At 51.0% G+C, this 26,768-nt stretch overlaps 1 protein-coding gene across 4 annotated transcripts in view; it reads left to right on the top strand.

Moving 5' to 3' along the window:
• Nucleotides 1–26,768, top strand: part of UNKL (unk like zinc finger) — a 46,446-nt gene that overhangs the window by 15,747 nt on the left and 3,931 nt on the right. For 2 of the 4 annotated variants that reach the window (XM_054589355.1, XM_054589357.1), the window contains exons 6-12: nt 789–906; nt 3,388–3,472; nt 4,205–4,290; nt 8,344–8,406; nt 15,492–15,669; nt 23,461–23,553; nt 24,921–25,148. In XM_054589355.1, the coding sequence (XP_054445330.1) occupies nt 789–906; nt 3,388–3,472; nt 4,205–4,290; nt 8,344–8,406; nt 15,492–15,669; nt 23,461–23,553; nt 24,921–25,148 (851 nt within the window). Of the gene's footprint in view, nt 1–788; nt 907–3,387; nt 3,473–4,204; nt 4,291–8,343; nt 8,407–15,491; nt 15,670–17,632; nt 17,767–23,460; nt 23,554–24,920; nt 25,149–26,768 lie in introns of those variants that run through there. The other 2 variants (XM_054589356.1, XM_054589358.1) reach the window with 2 other exon arrangements.

The following is a 26,768-nucleotide window of genomic DNA, read 5'->3' as shown; positions in this document are numbered from 1 at the left end:
GCAAAGAGCCACTCTCTACTCACCTGATGCTGCCTCCCTTGCCCACGGGAACCGCCGCCGTGTCAGGTAGAGAGTTGGCTTATCACAGTCATTGCTGTTCCTCTGAGTCATTCCAGAAAGGAACAGAGAACCTATATTAGTAGTCTCTAAGTTTCGGTGACCAAGCGTTAGCTTGGGAAGGTAAAGTAAATTTACTGCATACAGAAGGGCTAGAAAATTGTAAAAAAAAAACCCAGAAAACAAAAACCCAAAACCCCAAAACCAAAAAAAAACGGCAAAACAAAAAGTCTTATTTACCGCTGGTGGTATTTTTTTCTATAAATCTGAATAAATTACAATAAAGCTGCCAAGTACATGAAAAATAGAGATTTTGGTTAGAATTTTCATACTGTAGGAAACAAGATTCACATCCAATTTTGAAACGACCTTAAGAAAAGCTAGGCTGTGGCCCCTGGCTTGTCTCCGCCTGCTTCAGGCGGCCTGGCTGCTTCTCCAAGATGCGTCTCTCATCAGTGTGGGTAGTCCTGACTTAGGCTCACTTTAATTTTTACGGAAAATAAACACGGGGCTCCTGAGTACTTTCTGGGTTCAGATGGCACTCACCCTGCTCTTGCCTGTCCTCAGAAGGAGAAGGCCCGTCCCTGCAGGGGCCGTTTGCCCCTGGCCCTTGGTGGTGTGGGTGCGCCCTTCTGGGAGGCGAGCCCAGTGATCGGTGGCTAGACCAACACCCCAAGGCACGCAGAAAGGATGTCTCCTCTAGTGACCTATGACCTCTCCTTGTCCTCCAGGTCCACTCCATGCCCCAGTGTGAAGCATGGCGATGAGTGGGGTGAGCCCTCAAGGTGTGACAGTGGGGACAGCTGTCAGTACTGCCATTCACGCACAGAGCAGCAGTTCCACCCTGAGGTACGAGTGGGGAGGCGGGGGCTCCAGCTAGCCGGTCAGCATCACTCAGCCTGGGAGAGGGTGGGTCTGGGTGACTCTTCTCTTTCCTGTGTTCAGGGGTCCCTAAGACCACCCTCAGGCCCAGAGGGTCTCACGGAACTTGGCAAAGCCATTAGGTTCGCGGTTATGGTTCATTACACTGGAAGGGTATAGATTGAAATCAGTAAAGGGCAGGGTCCTGAGAGACCAGGCATGACCTTCCAGCTGTCCCTTTCCAATGAGTGATGGACAGTGCTCATTTCCATCAGTGACTACGTATGACAACAGAGTGTTCCCAATCAGGGAGATCACCTGAGCCTTGGTGGCCAGGGCTTTTGTTTTGTTTTGTTTTCTCTTGTCTTTTTCTTAGTGTCCAGGGTTTTTATCGGGGGTTGGTTGTGGAGACATGGCTCACCTAGGCTGAGCTGATGCCATGGGGTCCAGGGCCCCCACCAGAAGTCACGGTGATATTATCCAGGCCAGACATTCTAGGGGCGCAGAGGTCACCTCTTTGGAGTTGGTCAAAGCCAGTCCTTCCTCTGGATTGTGCAGGATGTGGGCAACAAGAGCCTGCTGCGTTAACCGGAGCTCACTTGGATTTGTGTTAAAAGCAAATAAGTAAGCAAGCCTCTTTCAGAGTTAGCGGGAGAGCACGGGGGCCAAGGAGGTGGGGACCACGGCTGGGCTGGGGGAGTGGGGCAGGGGAGGTGGTAGATGTGTCCCCTCAGGGGTGGTGACATGTGTGCTGATCCCTTTGAACTAAGGGGTGGGCTCATTCGCCGAACTTCAGGAACCCGGAGAGGAGACACGGCCCGTGCCGGGTGGTGGAGGGCTGCCTGTGGCCTGCACGGCCTGGTCGGGAGTGAGAGTTGCCCTACTGTGGCAAGTGCTTGGTTAGGCTGCGTGGGAGGGAGGCTCCGAGCTAGCGCTGAACACAGCGGGCTGTGTGGTGGACTTTGATAAAACTCTAGCCTTCACCCATGCCTTGCCTTGTCTCTTAAGCCAAGCTGTGCATTTCAGGATGTACAACCGCTGGTCTCAAGTTTTCTTTTTTTGTCCTCTTCTAGTCACATGCTTCACTCATTTATTTAACTTTTGAAACTTAAAATATATTTTGTGCTTGTTCATAACAGAAGTGTTTGAATAAAAACTTCACCTCACCTCTGGCTCTCTACCCTGAGGTCACAATTGGCCCATTCATTCTGTGGCTCTCTCGGCCCTCATGGTTCTTACTCGTTTCCCAGACCGATGGAAAACGGTCTTTTCTTTTTATATGGATCAAGTTGGTGCAGAATGGGGACTTAAAACCCACAGACACCAGTGAATTTTTACTCAACTGTGTTAGTTCTTAATGTTGTGACTTAATAGAGAAGAAAAAGTTAATCGGTGGCCCCCTTGGGGCATTCACACCTGGTTTTATTTCAGGCATGCTGGTGGTGTTTGTGGCCACACAGATGTGTAAATGTGCTGTGCCACACACCCTGTTACCTCTGGGTTGTCTGCCATCTGTTTTACACACATATACATTGGTGCACACTCAAGCCAGACAAAACTCAGAATAGAGAACATGCCCTTCCCTCATTGAGCACTGGCAAGCGAAGCAGCAAGCTTAGCGCTGTGCGCACTAGAGGCTGCCCTGGGCATGAAAGCAGGAGTGAGGGAGTGCGTAGCTGTGCCAGATGAGGCACCCTGGGCTCCAAGAAGGGGTGGGTACCTCATCCAAAGGGTTGTGATTGCATTTCGTTTCTTTAAAGTGTGTTCTACTTAGATTCTGTGCTTTAAAATGCACCTAAAGCGACGTATACTTTCCGATATTTTTAGTGAATTTGACACCCTTTGAAATTGCTTTTGTTGGTGTGGCTGCCTTGGTGACAATTGAAGCATCGAGGGGACTGAGAGGCGCTGCAGGCGGGGAAGGCGGGACAGGTGGCGAGATGTCGATTTGGGATCTGGACAGAAGCGCAGAGATCCTGCCTTGGCAGTGTCCACAAGGGGCCTCGGGGGCCGCGAGGCCGGCCTGTTCCTCCTGGGCCCCGGTGTGCTGCAGGGTCGGACCCCACTGTTGTTGGCAGGATGAGAGTATCTTTGGCCCAGTGAAGCAGATCGGGTCTGGTCATGGAGCGGACACACGTGTTCATTTAATAGGCATTTCTCGAGCAGCGTCTGTGCACCAGGCACTGAATCAGATGCTTCTTTCAGAAAACACCAAGTGGAAAATCTGACTTGTGTGGTTTCAAGGACAGGCGCTGCAGGCGCTTGTTCCCCAGGCTGGCCAGCCCTGTGCAGAAGAGGGAAGTTGGGACTACGGGCATGCGGGGGCGGGGGCCGCGCCCGTATCCCTCTTCAGAAGTCCCCTGTTATGATTGGGAGCTCAGTTCTCTACATTGTGGTACATCCTGCTCTGGGCCCCCCATGGATACCCATTTCCAATCTAGTCTATCTTATTTTATTTTTGTTTTCTAGATCTACAAATCTACCAAGTGCAATGACATGCGCCAAACTGGCTACTGCCCTCGGGGTCCTTTCTGTGCCTTCGCACATGTGGAAAGTAAGTACATGACACCCAGCACGCTCCGCCTTAGCTGCTGTTGTTGACACATCAGGTCATATGGCTCACAGATGCTGGCTAGACTTTCTGTTCATCTGAGTGAGCTTTGAGGATGGGGGAGCAGGCGCGAGCACCCCGACATGTGTTTTAGGGTTCCCGGGGTGGGACCTGTTGCAGGCTGGGCCTTGTGGGGCCCAGAGCGGCCCTGCCTGCAGGTTTTCTGGGGTCCTGAGCACAGTGGCTGGGCACTGGCATGGGCTGTTTTTTCCTTGGGGGAGGGGTAGTTTTGACAGACAGGTAGGCCCACACAGTGTTCCCAAAGGCAGAAACAAGTCTCAGTGACAGGAACACACACACAGACTTGGCTTTTCCTCCATGTTCTGAGGGCTTCCTCTTCAGAGCTCTTGAGTTTAGGTTCCACTTTTGTGACTAGAGTTGCCAACTCTCATTTTACTTTCTGATTTTTCTTTTAATGGGGAGGGTAGCTTTTCTTATTAAAATTTTTACATTGTTTTCTGATCTTCAAATCTTTCAAGTCTCACACCTAAGAGCTGAAGGTCATGTTGCCCTGATGGCTCACATGGAGTTTCAGACGCCTTCTCTCCCTGTCGCCAGGGAAGAGTGTTGTCCTGAGACCAGTGCATGCTCTTTCCCTAATGTGTAGGGGATCCTTTAGCCAAAGATTCCATACAGCCTGGAGCCGCTCAACGCCTGCTTCTCCCTTCTCTCCAGAGAGCCTGGGGATGGCCAATGACTGGGGCTGCCGAGACCTCACCCCCGCCAGCAGCTCTGTGGCCAGCAGTGGCCCGCCTGGAAACGTAAGTGGCCGGCGTCCTGAGGAAGGTGCCTGGTGGGCGGCCCACTGTCCTTTGTTCTTTGTTGTTGTTATGTATTTTTTTTAAAATTGATTTTAGAGAAGGTTGCGGGGGGGGAGAGAAAGACAGACAGACAGACAGACAGACATCCATTTGTTGTTCTACTTATTTATGCACTCGTTGGTTGCTTCTTATATGTGCCCGGACTGGGGCTCAAACCCGCAGCCTTGGTATATCAGGTCGACGCTTGTAACCAACTGAGTACCTGGCCAGGGCTGTCTTTTTTTTTTTTCCCTCCTGCCCTTCAGTTTTAATTGAATTATAAGGGCAGATAGCTGTGATTTCTGGGTGATGTGGTTGAAGGCAGCCTGCCAGTGGACTGGTGGCTCCTAGGAGACTCTAGAAGAATGTTGGCTAAGTTCTGCCTTGGGCCTTGCCTTTTGCCGGACAAGCACATATTGACTGTGTGTGAGGGTATAGTCTTGGGCTGACCATAAAGAAAGGGCCCCAAGTTCAGGCAGGGTCCTCTCAGGCTAGTTGCTGCCCGGGAGGGGCGGCGCTGGTTGGGGCAGGCTGAGGGCTGGTGTGGGCAGGTCTCTGACAGTGAGCACCGTCAGGGGTCTCAGTCATGGCGGCCTGGAGGTTTCCTGGGATAGTGAAGTACTGAGGGGGTCACTTCTGGGAGCTGATGGCCCTAATGGGGTAGAACCCTCAGCCATTGAGGGCAGAGTGAGATGGTGCGGACAGGGTTCAGACCTTTGGTGTACGATGCTCCAACCAACTGAACCACACTGGCCGGGGCACAAATTTATTCTTTTTTTAAGATTTTATTTATTTATTTTTAGAGAGAGGGGAAGAGTGGGAGGAGGAGAGGGAGAGAAACATCAATTGGCTGCCTCTTGCATGCCCCAGCTGGGGACCTGGCCCAAGCCATGCTGGGTTGTATTCCCTTTCCATACACCGACCAGGAATTGAACTGGCGACCTTTTGGTTTGCAGTACAACACCCGACCCACTGAGCCATGCCAATGAGGGCCAAATTTAATCCTTTCGTACATTTTGTATTGTACATTTGTACATTTACATATCGTACATTTACAGCATGCAGCCACCACCTCTCTAGCTGGACTCAGCACTGGTTGTCTTTCCATGAGACAATTCACATGGACCCCGAGGGCCAGGAGCAAACGTTGAGGAAGAAGTTAAAACTCTCTAAGAAATGTTCATTAAAAAGATTTGAGCAAACTGTTTCAGACTTCTGGGTGACCAAGGCATTGAAATCGGCTAGTTCTTCTTGGTGACATTGTCAGCGGATAATTGAATGAATTTCAAGCGTTTAGGAAATGTGCAGGGAGCTGAGACGCTCGGGTCAGCTCTGGCCACCCTTCTGAGCTCAGGTACCGGGGTCGGGGGGCATGTTGTTTCAGCAGTGATCTTAAGGGAACTGTAGGTGGAGACACCTGAAGAATGTCAGACGTCAGTGTGGATCTCGATGTCCCCAAGTAGCTGTTTCATGGAGGGCAGCTTCCCTTTCCAATTTTCTGAATCTCAGTCACCTTGATAGCAAAACTGAGCATAAGCAAAGAGCTCGCAGTACCCTGCCTGGGGCAAGCTGCTCTCTTGGTCCTCCTTCTGCCTGAATGTTCCGCATACAGTTAGGTGACAGCCAGTGCACCTGTGTAGTCGGGAGTTGCTGGCCAAAGAGCATGAGCTGCCCCCACCCCTAGTAGCCAGAAGGCACTGGGCAGGGATAGCAGGAAAGGGGCCTGGACTATGGGATGAGATGCCACTGCGGAGAGCTTTGTGGGCCTGCCCAGGGGTTGGGACTTGTTTTCTGAAGGTAAGCAGAGCTGTTTGAGGGTGATCAAGGTTTCTTCACAACTTAGTCTTAGAATGTGATAGATGCTCAGGTCTTTGGTCAGCAGTTTTGGAGTCCCTCATCCAAATCTGCAGTGGGAGGTCACTTGCGGCTTTACAGAAACCCAGGGGAATCCAGACGTTCCAGGTTGACCTCAGGGTTGAGCCCAGCAGGCTTTCTGCAGACCAGTGAGGGGGAAGGGGCGCTGGTCAGCGCCTGCATGGACGCCCTTTCTTCTTCTGCCCTTACTGAGCTCTTTCAGTGCTTCTGTTACCTGACAGGGGACCTGGCCCTAGGCAGGTCTGCCTAGAGCCAGCTGGTAGTGTGTGGGTTTTTGACTTTGTGCAGGAAGGATACAACATGAGTCCAGGTGACTATGAGGGTACATTTGTTAAAGCTGGGGACAATGAAACAAGGAAGGGCTTCGCATAGAAGAAGCAACAGAAGAGCCCAGGCTGGGCTGCCTTAGTCACTGGGAAGTCAGAGAAAAGGGGGCTTTGGGGACGGGTTCAGGGGATTAATCTGGGACAAGCTGCCGCTGCCCATTGCTCCCCTGATTGCAAGTCTTGGGGTCCCTTAGAGTTTAGGAGATGCATGCCTGTCGGGGAAGAAGAGGGGACAGGGAACGGTGTGGGCTGCTACCCACAGGAAGAGTGCTCATTCGGTCTTTGGTCTTAAGGCTTTTATTTCTCACTTGCAGGTGCAATCTTAGGAGACTTTTCAGGGGAGGTTTCAATAGAATATGCCTCAGTTCTCCAGGTGTGTCCTTTCAAGGTCATGGTCTCACTGATTGGTCAGTGGCATGGCAGGGGGTTATCAGTCATTGCAACTGGTCTGGACATCAACCACCTGGTTTTGCTGTTTTTTTCTGGGCCTGGAGCTGAGGCTTAGATGTTATCTTTAGGGAGGTGACCTTTCCTGGCTGTAAATTACATGGCCAGTTTGTTCCGCTATCTATCTCAGTTTCCCTATTGTACTTGTCAAGGAATTTCCCTGGCTTTTTACTGTCCTGCCTCACTTCTGCAGATCCAGGGGGGAACAAATGGAAGGAAGGAAGGAGGGAGGCCACAATGACCAAAGCCACCAGTACAAACTCACTTATAAAATTAGGCATAAAAGTCAGAATACCCCTCAGATCTGAAGGACATTTTGGTCTGCAGTTTTGGTGCTTACGTTTGTCCTGAGGGAATACAGATCCTGAGATCTGGGCAAAGCCATCATTGGGTGCAATTATCCCAGAAGGTGGCTCAGCATAGTTAGGATTTTTATACGTGTAGGAGAGGAAAAATAGTTTTCCCTCTACCCTTTTAGATTCAGGGACTGGGCCCTGAAAAGTAAACTGACAAAAGATGTATTCACAAGAGAAAAAGTTTATCATTTAACACATACGGAGTCCTTCACAGAAAAGAAATCAAGACCCAAAGAACTGGTTAGACCAAATGGGTTTCTGTTTCTGGGGTGGTAAGTTGTGTGAAGGTAAATCTATGGAGAAAATAATAGGAAAAAAGGGTTATTTCAGTGAGGTGTGTTATGCAGACTTAATCTCCGCAGTCTTCTTAGTCACAGTGTCTCTCGTGATAAGAGGTGGTGTCTGCTTGGTATGGCTCAGTGGATAGAGCGCAGGCCTGTGAATCGAAAGGTCACCGGCTCATTCCCCGGATTGGGGCACATGCCTGGATTGTGGGCCAGATCTCCAGTTGGGGGCGCGCAAGAGGCAACTGATTAATATTTCTTTCCCTCTCTTCTTCCCTTCCTTTCTCTCTAAAAAATAAACAGAATCTTAAGAAAAAAAAAAAAGTGGTGATATCCTCTTACCGAGAGGGTAGAGGAGCCCCGTTCACAAAGGGCGAGGAGAGGCAAGTGCCATAAATCATCTTTTTTTTTTGTCTCAGGTGCTGGTTTATCCAAAACTCCCCAGCTGTTCAGGGGCAGCTCTGTGGTGAAAGGCTTGTCTGGGGTTTGTCCACGTTGTGGGTTCAGGGTGCATGGAGCTCACATGCTCCCTTCACACAGACTAGCCCAGAGGTCAAAGATCACTGTCCCGGTCTAAGAAGCGGAATTCAGGAAAACTGATGAAGAGCTAGCCAATTTGAATGCCTTTTCTGTTTTATGAGACTAGTACTTGTCATTTTCTACATTCTGAGCAAAGCTTAGGTCACTGTATATTTTGAATCAGATGTTTTCGTTTTTCTGTTGCAGGCAAAGCGGAGGGACTCGCCTGCTGAAGGCGGCCAGAAAGCCAGCGAGCACGACAGTAAGCAGGTACCGTACTCCTGAGGCGGGATTTCACGCTGTCGTGTGATAACGTGGCCAGCAGGCCTGTGCTATGCCCTTCTAACTTACTTGGTCATGCTCACTCTTGACACAAAATGACCTAGTTAATGACCACATGTAATTTAACTATGTGTTTATTTCTCTTTTCAAAGTTGTCTATTCCATGTGTCCTTTGTTTTAATGCTTAAAAAAATTGTGTTGCACAGGCAGACCTTGGAGATAGTGCAGTTTCCGTTCCAGACTGCTGCACTAAAGCGAGTATGGCAATAAAACAAGCCCTTATCTTTTTGCTGGTGGAGGGTCTTGCCTTCAGTTTCTTAAAAAGAAAAAAAACGCAACATCTATGAAGTGCAATAAAACAAGGTCTGCCTATACCTTGGGAAAAACAAAACCCGAACCTTTGAAAGTTTCCTCCTCAGGAAAATAAGAAGAGCAGGACATAGCTCATCTCTCTCAGTGTCCTGGAGCCGTGGTAACAAAACACCACAGACTGGGGGCTTTCCCAGCCTGCGTTCATTTTCTCGCAGCCAGAAGTCTGAGATCAAGGTGTTGGCAGGATCCGTCCCAGGCCTCTGCCCTTGGCCTATAGACACTGTCTTCTCCCTGTCTGTTTCTATCGTCTGTCTCCAAATTTCCCCTTTTTATGAAGACATCAGTCATAGTGATTAGGACTCACCCTAAGGGCCTCATCTTAACTCTATTCCTTTGCTAAAGATCCCATTTCCAAGTAAGGTCACATTTGTTTCTAGGGTCAGGAGCTTCAGGGGACACAATTCAGCCCAGACAACATCCGAGACAATTGGCTTGGTGTCTCTAGGTCACACAACTTACTGTCACATCTGAGGTGACGGTCAGTATGTTCTTTGAGGTTTTATTAACTGCTTCCCCTCCTTAGTGAGGCTGCATGGGGGGCTTCCAGCTGAGCCACCACTGCCCTGAGGCTTCAGCAAAGTTGGGGTCTTTCTGTTCGGCCCGACCCAGCTTTGGACTTGTTCAAACCTACTTGTTTATTCTGAGAAACAGTTCTCCCCCCACCCCACCCCACCGCTGCCCTGAGGACTGAAAACTTATTTTTACCCATCACTGTAACAAGGCAGAGCTGTAAACATTTAGAAGGCGTGGGACGTCGTCTGGCAGGCAGCAAATGCTCACGTGTCTGGCAGAGGACTTCAACCAGTTGTCACTGTCTCTGCAGTGATCTTTATTTTATTCTTAAATGCACCTCTCCTTTCATTCTCTCCTGGTTTTCTGGATGCCCCACCTGAGGGCACCTCCCTGCAGATTTTTGTCTGGAGCAAGTCACTTAGTCACTTACGTTCTATTAGGAGCTTCTGAAGTATATGTTTGAAATCAGAGGGATAGTTGAAAGTAAAAATGCAACTTAGTTATTTTGTGATGGTTTTTTTTTTCTCCATAGATGAAAATTGACAAGATGTTCATTAAGAATCTGAAACATGAAATCTTAGCAATAAGGTAGCATGTTGCCTGTCTCAGGGCTGCTGAAGAAGGGCCTGGAAAGGAGCCGAAGGGCAGACTCCCCAAGTCGCACGGTGAGGGACCCCAGACAGGCCAGGGTCCAGAAGCCCTAGGAGAGGGCTGGGCAATCCCAGTGTGTGAGCTGTCCTGGGACTTCAGGCTGTCCCCCACCGGCTGGTACGTCCTCACATTGTGGCAGCAGCCCCGCTCCTTAGTGCCGATAGTAAAATGGCCAAGTTCATCTACAAGGCAGCTCCTGCCTGTGCCCAGAGACCCCTGTCCATTCCATCCCAAAGCTGGGATCTGGGGCAGTGAGCACCAGGTGGGGCAGGATTGGAGATCTAGCTCCAAGGGTCCCTAGGCGAGGTTAGTGTTCCCAGCCTTTTCCCTGCCACCTACCCCAACCCTCTACTCCCTGCCCCCAGGTTTCTGCCCAGTTTGAAAGGCTGAAGGGTACACCAAGGCAACACCGTGCTCTCATGGATAGGCAGCGTCCAAGGACCCCTTCCCTGCACATGGGCACTAGTCTGCTCTGGCCAGAGGACAGCATTGTCCCCTCTTATCTCTGGGACCTCCCATCTCCTCTGAGTCAGCTGCAGGTCCTTGTGTCGCCATTGTCACTGTGTTCCCCAGCCCTGGCAGTGGCTCTTGTTTTTGGGGCCTTGGCCATTGGAAGAGAGTGGGGAGCCTCTCTCTGCAGAGTTTTCTTTGGTAAACTGAGGTGGTTCAATTCCTGCTTAGCCTGGCCTGTCCCAAGTTCCGTCTTCCTTCCTGGGTGGTCTGTTCCTCCTGCCTGCCAGGCCACACTTGATGGAACACGTGAAGCAAAACAGCTTTCCTGATGGTGGCTCCAACATTGCTCCGAGTCGAGGTACCCATCGTGGCCCACGTGATAATCCTTGCAGGCTGCAGAGACCGCCGAAGTGCTGTCCCTGGTGTGCCCATAGCCCAGGACTCTCTTGTTCCACCTGAGAGGCCCACTGTGGGGCAGGCAGGCATGTCATTTTGCCAGTCCCAGAGCACACAACGCTCGTGAGAGCCGTGCGGTTGGGCACAGAGTCCTCATCCTGAGTACCTTGGAGTACTTGCTTCCTTGCTCACATGCAAGCTTTCAAGGTTATCACTTTGATGAGACTCCAAGTGACTACAAGTTTCCCTTGGCCAAGTGTCTTGTGTTGGTGGAAGTTGCTCTCCTCTAGCCTATTACTCAAAACATGCAGATGGAAAAGCTTCATTGACGGTGGGATTGGTGATGATTTCTTGGACACGATGGCAAAAGACAGGCAACAAAATAGAAAATAGATCTTGTGTGTCATGAACATTGTCAACAGAGTGAAAAGAAAACATTTGCAAATCACGTGTCTGATAAGGAGTTAATGTCCACAACTTAAAAAGAACTCTTACAACTCAATATCAACAACACCCAATTGAAAATGGACCAGGGACTTGAATAGACATTTCTCCAAAGGAAATGTGCAAATAGCCCATAGGCACATGAAAAGATGCTCAACACCACTGGTCATTAGGGAAACACAACTCACATATGTTACTGAACTCAAGGGGTTCACCACTTAGGGTGCTCTGTTCAAAAAAGGAGAGGTGGTTGTCACAAAGTAGTTTTAGTTACTTGACACCAAGTCAAGGAGACAGGCTTTATATCCAAAGCTCTGCCTCCTGTAAGGGAGGCTTAGCCATTGCTTACGTACTGTTTGGTCGATTGCATGCTGATTTCTTCTCTGCAGTTGGCTACTTTCATCTTTTGAGTTCCCTTCAGCACATCCTGTTTACTGCTGCATTTGCAAAATACTGTGCTGTATTTTAACATTTAGCAAGAAATGACATTTAGAACTGCCCAGACCTTGAGATCCGTGTCCTATTTAACACATCCACAATGAGGTATGACTTTCACACTCACTAGGATTGCTGCCGTAGGGGAAACAACCCACTAGCAAAGAAAGTGTTGGATAGGATGTTGAGAAATTGCAACTTTAATGCATCAGAAAACAATGTGGTGGTTCCTTGAAAAATTAAAAATAGAACTACCATTTGATAGAGCAATTTCACCTCTGGATGTATGAAGTCCAGAAGGTATCAGCCATATAATATGAAAAATAGAGACAAGGATGCCTCAGTCTCCCTCAAAGTAGGCACCTTGGGACCTCACACAGTTCTCCCAGTCACCATCAGCTGCCCTGTCATATTTCCCTGAATCTCATCAAAATCTCTTCCCTTTCAAAGCTGATTTTAGTTTTGGGAAAAGCCAGAAGTTGCAGGGTGTCACATCTGGGCTGTAGTGGGGCTGAGTCACCTGGATGACTTAATATTTTGCCAAAAAACTCAACAAGAGATGTGATGCATGGGCTGGCACGTTGTCATGAGGAAGCTGCCAATCACCAGTTACCCATAGCTGCGGCCTTCTGAATCATCCAAATAGTTCTGCAAAGGGAATGTTCAAGCTTAACACAAAATTCGATGCAGATTTGTTGCTATACTTGCTCAGTCATTTTGAATGCAACGGCCACACAGTACACATGCTCACTCAATGGCATGTACTGCCTCCACTGACTAGTTCAGTGAAGTCATCATTGTTCACATGCACGCATTCCAGGCCACTCTCCATGGCTGCCAGGTTACATCGATGTTGTCCAAAACCATTCTCATTATATTAACAATGGCTGGACTTTTTCTGGACAGGCCTTGTAGACCCAAAAGAATTAAAAGCAGTGTCTTAAAAGAGATATTTGTTCACCCATGTTTATAGCATCATTATTTAGGATTTCCAAAAGGTAGAAACAACCCAAATGCCCATTGACATGGGTAACGAAAATGTGTTGGTTACCCAAATGTGTACCAACCAAATGGATAACCAAAATGTGTTGTACACATACAGTGAAATATTATTCAGCCTTAAAAAGGAAGGAAATTCTGACACATGCTACAACGTGGATGAACCTTGAAGACTATTAGCTAGTGTTGCCATTAACACAATACTGTTGTGTTGTGTGGAGGGACTGGCTGGCTAAAATAACAGAAATTTATTTTCTCACAGTTCTGGAGGCTGGAAGTCCAAGATTGAAGGGGTAGGCAGGTTTGATTTCTCCAAGGCCTGTGTCCTTGGACAGTAGATTGTTGGCATCTTGCCGTGTGCTCAGATTCTTTTCTCTGTGTGTGCACATCCCTGACGTCTCTTGCTCTTCTTAAAAGGCACCAGCCCTATCGGATCAGGACCCCATTCTTATGACCTCATTTTACCTTAATCACCTCCTTTGAAGTTCCATCTCCAAATACAGACACACAGGGCGTTAAGGCTTCAGCATTTGTATCTTGGGGAACACAGTCCATAACAAAGATACTGTGCTAAGTGAAATAAGCTAAACATGAAGGACCACATATTTTATGGTCTCATTCATATGAGGCCCCTAGAGGAGTCAGATTCATAGATAGAAAACAGGGTGGTGGTGTCAGGGTCTGGGGGAGGTAGGGATGGGGAGTAAGTGTTTAATGGGGACAGTTTCGGTTTGGGAAGATAGAAAAGTTACGGAGATGGATGGTGGTGATGTTGCTCGACAATGTGCATGTACTTAATGCCATTGAATTGTACACTTAAAAATGATTAAAGTGGTAAATTTTATGTTCTGTATATTTTACCATAAGAAAGAAGAAAAAATAAACCAGGCAGAAAAAGCTGTCATGGGGGCGGGCATGGTCCCCCTCCTCTCCGCGTGTGTCGGGCTCCCCTGGTGATGGCGCCCCATGCTTGGCCCATCCTGCTGCATCTGCAACTGCCATGGCCTCAGGGAAAGGGCCCACCAGGATGTTCTCATCAATTTTCAGAACAAAATGTCACCTGCTGTCTTGGAGGGGGCACCTCCTCCTGCAGTGTGAATTGTTTGGGCCGGTAAAGTCACAGTGTGTGCCTCAGGCTGGTGGCTCTGGGTCAGGCTCAGGGTGTGGGGTTCAGTCTGGGGCACCTGCGGTGTCCTTGGTGGGTTACAGTGGGTCCTGGCTCTCCTGGGGATGGCACGTCGCCCAGTGGATGGAGAGAGGAATGGGAGGCCTGTGGTCACACCACAGCTGGAGGGACAGGAAAGCCCGCTTGTGGGTGACCCCAGGGAGCGTTGGGAAACATGACTCTCCAGATTTTTGTAGTTTGAATTCTTATATTTAAATTTTAACCTCAAACATTGCAGTGGTGATCAGTTCCAGGGTCTCTGTGCTCGTGGGCCTGCGGTCTGTCACGGGGCGTTCTCTTGAGCAAAGTCAGGAGGGGGTTGGGTGCCTGTGAACACACAGAACGATGCCTCAGCACCAAGAAACATTCCCTTCGAGACAGTGTCTTGTGCCAGATTTCTGTCCGACAAAATGTGTAGTAACACTCCTTACTATGGAAAACTTCCCCTAAGCTGACAAACTAGTAACCACCCCTCCTTGTTGTTGGCCTTGTTTTAGCTGCTCCACCCTCAGGTTAACTTCTCCTGAATGATTTTTTAAAATATTTTTTAAAGATTTTATTTATTTATTTTTAGAGAGAGGGGTGGGGAGGGAGAAAGAGGGAGGGAGAGAAACATCATTGTGTGAGAGATGGGCTGCCTCTCGAGTGCCCCAACCTGGGGCCTGGCCTGCAACCCAGGCCTGTGCCCGGCCTGGGAATCTAACTGGCGACCTTTCAGGTCACAGGTCTGTGCTCAGTCCACTAAGGCACACCAGCCATGGCTTCGCCTGTATTATTTTGAAACAAAACACAGATATTCACACTATTTCACCTCAATATAGCTCTGACCCCTGGTTTCCTAGTGACTTCAGAGTCTGCCTTTCAGATGCAGCTGTGGGCTGGCTTGCAGCTCTGCCCTGTCATTTTCATTGCATGCTTTTCTAGGGTATAACACCCGGCACACCCAAGGCTGTGCTAGCTCTTTTTCTTTTTCTTTTTCCCCCTTTAAAGGTTTTATTTATTTATTTTTAGGCAGAGGGGAAGGGAAGGAGAAAGAGAGGGACAGAAACATCAGTGTGTGGTTGCCTCTCGCACACCCCCACCCCACCCCCTGCCTGACTGGAGACCTGGCCTGCAACCCAGGCATGTGCCCTACACTGGGAATCGAACCGGTGACATTTTGGTTCGCAGGCCAGCACTCAATCCACTGAGCCACACCAGCAAGGGTTTAGCTCTTTTTCTCTTAATCTGTTACCTATCATATAATGATAATGTGAATTTCCCCCATTTTTTACTCTTCTTGGGTAAGGAGGTCATGGGACCATTTCATCTATGTTTTCAAAAGGGGACTGGTTTTCTAATTGTTGGTGGGTTGTTTCCTAGGGCTGAGTGCCTGCTTTTGAAAACTGCTTTCTGCAGAGCAATTCGTTAGATGAGACATTTTCTAGATGCATTTTGTTTCCATCCCTGGGGAATTGGCAGCTGGTGAGTCTGCTTGTCATGATCATTGTAAACAACTAGACATTTAAGGAGAAAGTACACTTTATGTTTTGCTTTGGGGAGAGAAGTTGGCCATTGCTTCTTTCTGTCCACGACTCTGTACTTAGGTCGTGCTGCTCTTGTCCATGCAGGTGCATGTGCTCATCTTGTTTGTGTCTTTGCACAGAACCACCTGGCGGTGTTTACAGTGGTTCACCCACTTGCTCCCAGTGTGAGCTCCAGTGTGGCATCCAGCCTGGCATCCAGTGCTGGCTCCAGCAGCTCCTCCCCCACTGCTCTACCCACTCTCTCAGCACGTGCCCACCCACTGGACCCCACTGGCAGTGCCCTGGAGTCCGTCCCAGGTAAGCCCAAGATTCTCGTTTCCCTGACTTAGCACTTATATTGTAGCATTTGGAGAACAATCTATTTAGGGCTACTTTCAGAATGCAAGTTTTGGTGGAAAAGCCACATGTGTTTTGGTGGTATATGCAATACTTGGGCTGTATCGCATGTGGTCATGGAAGCACCTGCCTCAGCAGCAGCCTGGTGCGGCAGAGCCAATGAGAAGCCCTCAGGTAGGAGCAGCGGCACAGGCCCCAGAGGAAGGCAGAGAATAGGCTTTGGAGAAATTTAAGTGGGAGCTGGGGGCAGCAAGGACACCAGAAGGTAGGGGGCCATGACAGGGGTGAGGAGGGAGTGGGGATGCGGTTGGAAGGCATGGCTGCCAACTATTAGGGGTCTTTGGCTGCTGGGAGTCATTGAGGGTTTGTAGACTGATGACCAATGTGATTGGAGCCAGGCTGGGAAGGAACCTGTCTGGTGGCCTGTATGGGGGCTTGGGGCTCAGGTGGGGGCTGTTGTGAAAGTGCAGGGAAGAGCAGGATGGATATGCAGGCATGGGTGGGGGGGCTGTGTCCGTCCCCGCGGCCCCCTCAGGCCACATCACGGTGATGGGGCACCTGGCATCTGTGGAGGGCTCTCTGCATTGCTGAGCTGACCCGCACGCACATCTCTGCCCTGGTACAGAGAAACTCGGGGAAGGCCTTCTGTTTTGTGGCAGTTCCAAATTCTCTGTCTCAGGGTTGGCAGGACAGGGGGAGCCACTCCAATGGGAGGTCAAGCCTGGGCAGCACAGAATTGTGTGGTAATGGGTAAGCACACAAAAATTTTAAAATGAAGCTTATTTTATCCAATATAAAGGTAGTGATTGTAAAATTTGAGCATGAGAGGAAATTAATTAGGAAAATGAAATTCCTATTCAACTCTGCTTACCTGAGTGAAAAATAGAAATAGGTGCATCTCTGCTTTGAAAGTGGGCTCTCTGGACAGGGGATGACTTAGGGTTGGAGTTAGCATATTTCTAGTAATTTTTCCAGCCATTATCTTAACACCTAAGGGGCAACCTCAGCCTGTTAAGTATGTCACTGACCATCTTGCTGCATTCTTTCATTGACTTAAATATTTCTTGAACCAACTACCAAGAGGTGAAGAGGTGTATTTTTTTCAGGATCAACATTGCCTCCATTTACAGATTCAGGGTAACACGTTTTTGTTGCTGCTGTTAAAGTTGTGAGCTTCTATTATCAGAGCAATCCTCACATTTTCTCTGCTCACCCTCCTGAAATCATGTGTCAAGTTATATCCTAATACTGCCCCAGTTATGGGAAGTAATGGAATCCTTAGAACTGCCCTCTGACCCTGGGATGGCCCTTTTACTGCTGAGGACTCCCAGGACCAGAGTGTCCATCCCACCTGCTTTGAGGCTGACAGGTGACTGGATTCTTTTCTCCTGTAGTACAGTTTCATTCAGGTTATATCATTATTAATGCACTGAATAAAAAAATTTTTTTAATTATTCATTTATGCATTTAGAGTAAACTCTAAAAATAAATAGGTGCCTTTTCCAACTATTCTGTATTTAATGGATTTAGTGGAATTATTTCAGAGCCATTTGACAGATTTTATTTCCTTTGCCTTTCACTTCATATGAACAGGTTTCAGATTAAAATAGTGCCCATTAAAATAGTAACCGGAGGAGTTCATTGCCAGGCGGGACTGCCAGCAAAGGGCAGCATGAACCTTGACTCCCCGACACCGCGGGGTCGCGGTCGCGGTCGCGGTCGGGGTCGGGGTCGGGGTCGGGGTCGCGGTGGGCGCCAGTGTCGACGCGGGGCGAGCCCGGCTGGCCTACGGCTTTCGTAATGGGGGCGGAATCAGGGGCGTGGCGCGTCTAAGTCTTGCGTCACTCGTGGGCGCGGCGGGCGCCGAGTGGGCGGGGCGCGGGCCGCGGGCCCTATTTGAATCCACGGTGGTGGCGGTGGCGGTGACAGCGGACCGTGAGTCAGCATCCTCAGCCGCGCGCCTCCGGGTGCTGGTCGTCGTTACTCGAAGCCGCGGAGCGGGCCGTGTGCCCCCCTCCCCCCTCGCCAAAGGTGTGGTGCGCCGGTCTCCCTCCGCAGGTGCGCTCCCTCCACGCGCCAACACCCGAGTGAGGTGCGTCTCCCCACCTCCCCTCGTCCGTGCACTTTCCCTTTTCCCCTTTCCCAGGTTTGCCTCCCCTGTTCTCCAGCTGCTTCTTGTACTGGTTCTCCGTGCCTGCGCCAGGTGCGAAAGCAGGGGTTGGTATCAGTTTTCCTAGGGGCTGCGGAGTGAGGTAAATGCAGATATCCCCTCTTGAGGAGCCTGCGCTGCAGAGGCGCCCTCTGATCCTTGCGTGGGCACCAGCCGCGAGGCTTCTCCAGCGGATCCTTCCTCACCTAGCGGAGGTGGGTCTCCTGCTCTCAGGGGAGGAGGGTTTCCTCTCTCATCTGCGAATCGCGGCTGTGCCTGCATTGTGGGAAACTCAGGCCCGCGGGTGAGCAGGTGTGCCAGTTGTAGTTAGGGGAGAGCTGCCCAGACCGGGTGGGTGCGGGGAGCTCCCTCGGGCCTCTGGGTCCCCTAATCTGGCCTTTAATTCTGTGCACCGTGTTTGTTGTCCCCGTGTGTCCCCTAACCTTGGGACCGCAGCGCCTCCCTAATGTGCTGTGTCACGTCAGGAACAGGGCTTTGCCAGGACCATTACTCAGCAGCTTACAGTTAATTTCTCATTAACATCTGGGTGGTTCCTGGTATTTTGGCAAGGCCGATTCTAGGTCAGATGGCATGGTTTATGTACGTGGGTTCATCTGGATTTTGAGTGTTAAAGCCTTTTTAAAAGTCAGTTCTTCCTTTAAGTGAATATTTTGGGAGACCTGGGTCTGATCTCAGGAAACGGCAAGGTGTAGTAGGACGCTAAAACTGCTTATGAGAAAGTGGGCCAGGACACATCCTGGCAGCAGAGGCCTCTGCCTTGTAAGCTGAATGCAGGCTGTGGTTTGTCAGCTGCCACTTCTGCACCTGAGGGGGGCAGCAGGGGTGCACCTATGTGCTGAGTCATGGCATGGGGTTGGGGGAACAAGGTGAGATAAATCACTTCCAGGTGAGAAAAGGCTCCTGCAGTTCAGTTTGCTTCCCCGTCCATCCATTCGTTTGTGCCTTTGTTATTCAAAAAAGTGCTTCTGGAATTCTGCTAGCTTGGAAGCTGACCATCTCTAACCTTATCCCAGGGCTGCATGCGCTGCGGATTGAACCCATGTTTTCAGACTCAGCTGACCATCATGTTCAGGACGGTGGCTTGGGACCCCAGGCTGAGCAGATATGCCAGGCCAGCTCATGAAGGGTGTGTTTGGGCCTCCATTCTTCTGGAGGAAGCAGGGCAGAGTGAAGAGGTTGGGGGTCAGGTGCTTGCTCTTAGAGGGTGAGTCTGCACATCAGTCAGCACTGGTTCAGGTGCACTTGCACAGTCTAGGCTAACATGCAGGAATGGAGTAAGGGGAGATTTTAAGAGGGTTTTGAAGGCTGAGCAGGAGTTCTCCCAGGGCTAGTGGGGCTAATGGAAGCTGTGCTAGGCTGCAGCCCATAGCAGTGTCATAGCTTGAGAATAAAGGAGGAGCCATTTTGGGGTGGGAAGGCTGCTTGGGGCAGGGGCAGGGTGGGGCAGGCTGAGGCAGCCGGTAAGTGTCCTGCATGCCAGGGGAGGCAGCGCTCAGGGCAGGACGCGGTTGGCTGAAGCCAAGGTCACTCTTGGGGCAGTGTAGGTTGGGGTGAAGGGGCAACTGCAGAGATGGCTGGAGCTTGGGCCCTGATTGATGTGTGTTTAAGGAGGACAAGGAGCTAAGGGCTCCCACAGGGCTCCTGCTCAGTGAATGATCCCAGGTTCACCAGCCTGAGGGAGGCACTTGTGCACAGATTGAGACGGCACCGATACAGCAGCAGGGCCTCTCCCCGGTAGGAGGAGGTGATGCAGCCATACTGAGGGGCTTCTGGGGCATCGGGGGGTGAGTGCTCCAGAAACCATGTATGTCTGGGCATGGATGGGCTGCTGAGTTCCCGAGGAGGGTGGAAGGGCCCAAAAATTGACCCAGGCAGAGAAAGGGGAGAGGGACAGAGAGCAGGCAGGGGCTGCCTTTGACCAGAGGGGTTTTGGAGCATGGTGCAGGGCGGGAGGGTGGGCCTGGGCGGCTGCTTGAAGAGTACAGCGGAAATGGGATGGCAAGAAGGAGAGCCAGGCCAGCAGGGACAGGTTTGCACCGCGGGGCTACAGAGCCTGCAGGGCTGCGGTTGTGTCCTGAAGAGCAGATACAAGCAACAGACCGGACCCTCTTTGTGGAACTCACAGCAACAGGACACAGGTCTGTCGGTGGAGGGATCCCAAGAGGTCTGGGCCTGGATCTGTGGGAGGTGCTAATTCAAGGGGATAGAGCAGATGGGGGTTGTCACCAGGTGACCCCCTTTGTTATGGCTTGAATTATGTTCCCCAAAAAGATATGCCTCAGGCCTGCCCCCCTGCCACTGACCTTATTTGGAAACGGTCTTTGCAGATGTAATCAGGGTAAAATGAAGTCATTAGCATGAACCCTAATCCAAGATGACAGCTGTCCTTGTAAGGAGGAGATTTGGACACAGACACAGAGGAGAGCCAGCCATGTGATGATGGAGGCAGGGATATGGTGATGTATCCACCTGCCAAGGAAGGCCAAGGGTTTCTGACAAAGCCGAAGCTGGAAGAGGTAGAATGGAGCCTCCAGAGGGAATGCAGCCCTATGCACCTTAATCTCAACTTCTGACTCTAGAACAGGGAGAATGGATTTGTGGTGTTTGAGGCTGTCTGGTGTGTGGCGCTTGGTTTCAGCAGCCCCCTGGCACAAAGACCCCCATGCTCCTGGATGTTAGGAAGGAGCTGCCTGTGGAGAGGGAGAAACTGGCTGCAGAGAAGGGCTCGAGCAGCACAGCTGATAAGGAGGGGAAACATACAGAGGGAGACTGCAGGCCAGAGGTCAGGACAGCCCCTGTGTGTCTCCGTTGCAAGGTCTCCCTGGGGGTCTTTCTGTAGGGACTGTCGGCAGGCCATTTTCACATTGCCTGGTCCTTGGCTGTGGCATTGGGTGCCATATTTTGCCATGTATAACGTGCACCTACATTTGTGTGTGTGTTATACATGGGATTATTATACCCATGATAATGTACTCATTATACCCGAGTATAATATGCATCTTTATTTTTCCCTCAAAAATTTGGCCAAAAATGTGCACATTATACATGGCAAAATGCGGTATATCAGGGGAACCTTTTGAAGGCGCTGGTCAGGCTGTGCAGGTGCCCCAGGGCAGGGCAGCGTCTCATTGCTGCTGTTGTCACGTTGGGGAGGCCGCATTGAGGGATGTGGTCTTTTCATGGCCTTCTCAGGGACTGCAGAGCTTTCCATGCTGCCAGCCTGCGGCCTGCCATCTGTCCCCTGCACAGGCGTCCTTGCAGAGTTAGGCATTTTGAGGGTCAGTGCCACAGGCTTAGCACCTTTTTGCCTCACAAGTTGGAATCTGGGGACTCGTGGTTGAAGTTGGGAGGAATGGAGCCCTTGAGTGCTCCCTGCCTTTCCAGATAAGACCTTCAAAGTCAAGTGAATAATTTCTCCTTGGGAGTGGGCAGGGCCCTGGGGCCTCCCCACTGCTCCTGGGGACAGACCACGGTGTGGGGAGGGCAGTGTTCTCCAGGTGGCTGGGCAGCTTGGCCTCAATGCTCCAGATGTGGGAGGGAGTGGAGGCCCTCAGAGTGTCCCCTCAGCACCCTCTCTGGCCAGCGGAGCATGGTCCTCCCTCAATGCTTTGGGCCCTGGTTCCCAAGTGGGGCCAGGTCAAGGTCACATCTGCAAGCAGCAGTGATGAAACAGAGAGACAGATGCAAGCCCTGGGCCTCGCCAGGCAGTGCTGCTCCCTCATGTCCCGGACCCCGGTGTGTGCAGTGGGCCTCACACGGCAGGGCCCGACCCAGGGGCTTTCCTTCCGGTGTGCAGTCCTGAGCGCCTCATCGGCAAGGAGCCCTCCTTGCCATCAACTTGCATGGTCCCCACAGGGGCTGAGCAGGGCAGGAACAGTGCAGCCTGGGATGTCTGCCTGGGCTGGACCCCAGGTCTGCTCTACACGTGTGCCATAGCTGGCTCCCTGCGGATTTCTGCGTGCTGGGGACTTACGTTCTTTGGAAGTCACACATCTGTTATCCCGCGTTTCCTGCTGATTACAATAAATGTGTTTCATTTAAAAAGGCAGCAGCCTCCTTCCCAGTGCAAGCGGGTCCCCCTGTTACTTGAGCTGCATTTTTTCATCCCCTTTCTTGGCTTAGCCTTTGCTCAACTCTTATATTTGAATGCAGTTGTTTGAAACAACCCCAGTCCAGGAGATCCTTCCTGCAGCCTGGGCTGTACCTGCTTCCTGGCATGATCCTGTGTAGGGGACATGGCTGTCCCGCTGTTGCGGCCTGGAATCTCGGCAAAGCCAAGTGTGGGATATGGTCAGAATTGGGCAATGGCTCCTCTCCCTGGGCAGCTTTGACTTGATTATAGGACATGGTCCAGGGGACTCTGTGACACTTGGCAACAGGCAGCTGGGGGCAGGACAGAAATGGGAGCCTCCAGAAGCCCAGCTGGCTTTACCCAGAGCAGCAGGTCTGACCGGGGTCCCCATGGTGTGTCCCCTGGGCTGTGGAGATGTCTGTCCTGATGGCTGGGGCAGAGTGACTTTGTGGCCTCTTGAAATGAGACCTGTTGTATTTGACCAGGCACCATGAGGGGCGGAGGGGGCCCTCAGCCACCAGGGGGTCAGGACTCAGCCACAGAGCAGTGGTCTACCTGCTTCTGGGAGGGGTGCCCTGGGGGCGGGGGAAGGGTCCCCAGAGGTGGGGTTGGGGGAGAAAGGTGCTTAGCGTCAGAACTCCTGTGTGCTGTGCCTTCGATGTCACCAAGCTCTGCAGTAGACCTGGCCTACCTTTGGTTGGGAAGGCAGCTGTGGCTCTTGGGTGTGTCCCAGGAGCTCCTGCTGCCCCCCCCCCTCACCGCCCCGCCATCTCCTAAGGGTCCTTCGGCCACACCTTCCCTCAGCTGATCCTGTATGACCTCAGGAACTCATGAGATGTGCTCTGGCTTTGGAGGCTGGCCAGCCTGACCTCAGACACCCCAAGACAGCTCCCTGCTCTGAGCTGAGTCAGTGGCCCTCCTGCAGCGGGTTTCTGAGGAAAGCTTTGGGAAGTGGGGGGCCAGCTGTGAGGGGCCTCCCGTTCCATTCCTCTTTTTTGTTAACATACGTGCCTAGGGTGCATTGGCAGCTTCAGTAGAACAGAACGGAAATAGGAGGGACCCTGCTCAGTGCTAGGTTGGGGAGAACAGGATGGGGGTCTCCCTGCTGTGACCCCTAGTGTAGATATCAGTGGTCCCCATGTCAGTTACAGTGCGACCTCACACCGTTGCCTGTGAACTGTTTTTCCCGTGGACAAGGCCCTCTTGGAATTTTTTTTTTTACTAGTTAAGTATGTCTACTTGGTCAAATGTCACCCAGTGATTAGAAACCAGTAATGTAGAAAGCAGACGTCTGTGAGGTAAGGCCATGATTCAGGAGCCACATGTAATTCAGGGACATCTGGAGGCTCTGGTCCCAGGAGAGGAGAGAATGAGTCTAACTGGGGTGCGGGCAGGGGGTGCGTTCCTGGCCGCCAGCTCTGAGGTGTGACGTGCCCACAGCCCAGGAGCAGGCATTCTCCCTGCTGCAGCTCTGTGTTTCTGAGCAATAACACGGTGTCTTGTTGGACAGGCTGTGCCGTGGATCTGCATCTTAGCGATGTAAGCCTCGCCCCCCTGGACAAGGAGCTGGACGAGCAGGACGGAGGTGACCTGGGACCCACGGGTAAGAATGATGACACCTGGTGCTCTTCTCAGGCGGCCCTGGGCTGGCCAGGCCTTTCAAAAATCCTAAAGTGGTTCTAGGGTGGGAGAGGGCCCACCCCCTCCCCCGGGCTCTGCAGCCCTGGCAGCATCAGCCTCCCACCTCTTCAGTTTACCTCCATCTGAGCAAAGCAGCACCTGCCGAGATGAGATGTGGGGGTGTACAGGACCGGGGGCAGGGACAGCCAACCTTTACGGCCTTCTAAGATGTTTTAACCACTGCATTAGCATGAAGATGGATATATTAACATACGAGGTCTCTCCAGAAGGTATCCAGCCTTGTAATATGAAAAATAGAGACATTTATTGAAGAAGATACAAGAAACATTGTACGTAGGACAATGACACCTCAGTCCCCTTCACAGTAGGGACCTTGGGACCTCACACAGTTCTCCCAGTCGCCATCAGCTGCCCTGTCTTGTTTCCCTGAATCTCATCAATGGTCTGAAATCTCTTCCCTTTCAAAGGTAATTTTAGTTTTGGGAAAAGCCAGAAGTTGCAGGGCACCAAACCTGGGCTGTAGTGAAGCTGAGTCACCTGGGTGACTGAATGTTTCACAAAAAAACTCAGCAGGAGACGTGATGCATGAGCGGGTGCGTTGTGGTGAGGAAGCTGCCGGTCACCAGTTGCCCACAGCTGCGGCCTTCTGGTCATCCAAATAGTTTCTGTGGAGGAATGTTCAAGCTTAACGCAAAATTTGATGTAGATTCTTTGCTCTACTTGCTCAGTCATTTTGAATGTGACGGCCACACAGTACACATGCTCACTCATTGGTGAGCCCCCACTCACTGCACTGCCCCCACTGACTAGTACAGTGACGTTGTCATTGCTCACGCATGCGCATTCCAGTCTACTCTTGGCTGCCATGTTACATCAATGTTATGCAAAACCATTCTTGTTATATTAACCATGGCTGGACTTTTTCTGGACAGGCCTCGTATACTGAATCATTTTCTTTGACCTAAAAACTCACCTTTTTCTTCTGATATTAAAACAAATTAATCTATTTCCGGGGTGCCCTAAAAGTATTGAGACCATCACGCCAGTGGCTAGGCAGGCTGGCAGGGCCTAGTGGGTGTCTGGCCTCTGTGAGAACCCCTTGTCCTGTGCACTTGCCACTTGTCTGAGTGGTTGAGGGCTGTGGCCACATCTCAGCTTGGGGGCAGCTCTGACTCTGCATGTCCACATGGTTGCCGCAGGCCTGGGACTCCCTGTCCCCTGTGTCCCCCACCCTGGCTGCCGCACTCCAGCTCAGAGGCGTTGCCTGCTGTTTCATGGGCAGAGGGCTACTGCTGCCTGTTACTAACTGGGCCCCTCCACTCTGTGCAGGTCAGAGGTCGCTTGGGGGCTCAGAGCCTGTCACCATTCCAGGCTGCCTGGCCCGCTCACCATCCCTGCACTCCTCGTCGTCCCTGTCCACCTCCCCGCTCAGCTCGCTCTCCCAGTCTCTGTCCGGGCCGCTTGTCTCCTCAGCTATGACGCCCCCCCAGCAGCCACCGTCCCTCAAGTCGGAGCCCAGAGTGCTGGGCTCCTCAGCCTCCACCTACAACTCCCTAGGTGAGCTGGGGTTTGCGGGGGAGGGGCTACCCTATAGTGACAGTTTACTGTTGAATAAAGCGAGGCATGAGTGGCTGCCCCCACTGTGTTGCCCTCCCGTTTAGGGATCCACCACACTGTGCTGCACACTCTTCTGTTTGCCGGCCTTGGCTTTTATCCCAGGCGACCCCTTGTCCACACCTTTGCTGGTTTGACAGCGGTGCCCCGGGGCTCGGACAGGCGTTTGCTCATCCACCTCTGTCAGTCTCTGTGCCGGAGCACGGTCGTGACCACACTGCAGTGTGACCCGCCTTGCTCACACTCAGGCAGCGAGTGTCTGAGACAATGGAGGTGCAGTGTCACCCGAGACCCAACACAGGAGCAGATGGATTTGCAAAAACAGAAGACCATGCTATTTCTTGTTCTACATTGAAAAATGTTACTTATTTTATGTGACCTGTTATACTTTAAAAGGGTAAATATATTTTTAAAATATCTGTTTAATTCCTAAATGGTCATGCACCACATGACAACTTTTCAGTCAACAAGGGGCCTCATCCTATGCCGGTGGTCCTGTACGATTATAATGGAGTTGACTTTTGTGTAAGAAATGGAAGGATATGTGGTTCAGGAGGAATTTTTTTCTCCTGTGCTGAAACAGGTCAGTGACTGAGTGATTGTTCCCTGACTGGGAATCAAACCGGTGACCTCTGGGTTTGCAGGCTGGCACTCAGTCCACAGAGCCACACCGGCTAGAGCTAAACGCCCTCTTTTGAAATGAATACCATAAAGTTCCGTAATATTACCACTGCCACTGCTCCAAAACCACATTGCCATGGCATTGCCCTGTGTTCCTTTCTCTCTCCATCTTCACTTTCATTCCTACTGATCCTCAAATCACCTTTCACTCCCTCCTGGCAGTCACCGTCATGCTGTGTACCTTATCCAGCCAGTTTCTTCTCGATGTTTCCAACCAGTCCAGCCCATGTCACTGTTCATGGAGCGCTGGCAGCTTCAATGCTCTATTGCTGACCCTGTCAGGAGGAAGCAGGGGGAGGGCGTGTGGGACCGTGTTTATAAAGTCCACAGTAGTGTATAGTAAGAACCCAGGCCTCCACGTTCACTCACCCCTCCCCCAGAGCAGCTTCCAGTCCTGCAGTTATTGTTCATGGTAAGTGCCGTATACAGGTGTATCATTTTTTATTTTTATTTTTAATTTTCTTAAAGATTTTATTTATTTATTTTTAGAGAGGGGACGGGAGGAAGATAGGAAGAGAAACATCAGTGCATGGTTGCTTCTTGAGCGCCCCCTGTGGGGTTCCTGGCCCACAACCCAGGCATGTGCCCTGACTGGGAGTTGAACCAGCGACCCTTTGGTTTGCAGGTGGGCACTCAGTCCACTGAGCCACACCAGCCAGGGCTCATGTTTTATCTTTTATACTTACTTTTACTGTACCTTTTCTATGTTTAGATATACAAAAACTTAGCACTGTGTTACAGTCACCTACAGTATTTGGCACGGTAACATGCTGTACAGGCTTGTAGCCTCAAAGCAGGAGGTTCTGCCATAGGGGGGCATTTAGGTTTGTGTAAGCGCACTCTGTGATGCTCACAGTGATGAAATGGCCTGATGAGGCATTT

The sequence above is a fragment of the Pteronotus mesoamericanus genome, unplaced genomic scaffold (assembly GCF_021234165.1).
Source record: "Pteronotus mesoamericanus isolate MK-2021 breed Mesoamerican mustached bat unplaced genomic scaffold, CSHL_Meso_final scaffold_167, whole genome shotgun sequence".
Taxonomy (NCBI): domain Eukaryota; kingdom Metazoa; phylum Chordata; class Mammalia; order Chiroptera; family Mormoopidae; genus Pteronotus; species Pteronotus mesoamericanus.
The sequence above is the reverse complement of the archived record's forward strand: the minus strand, read 5'-3'. Positions and strand labels throughout refer to the sequence as shown.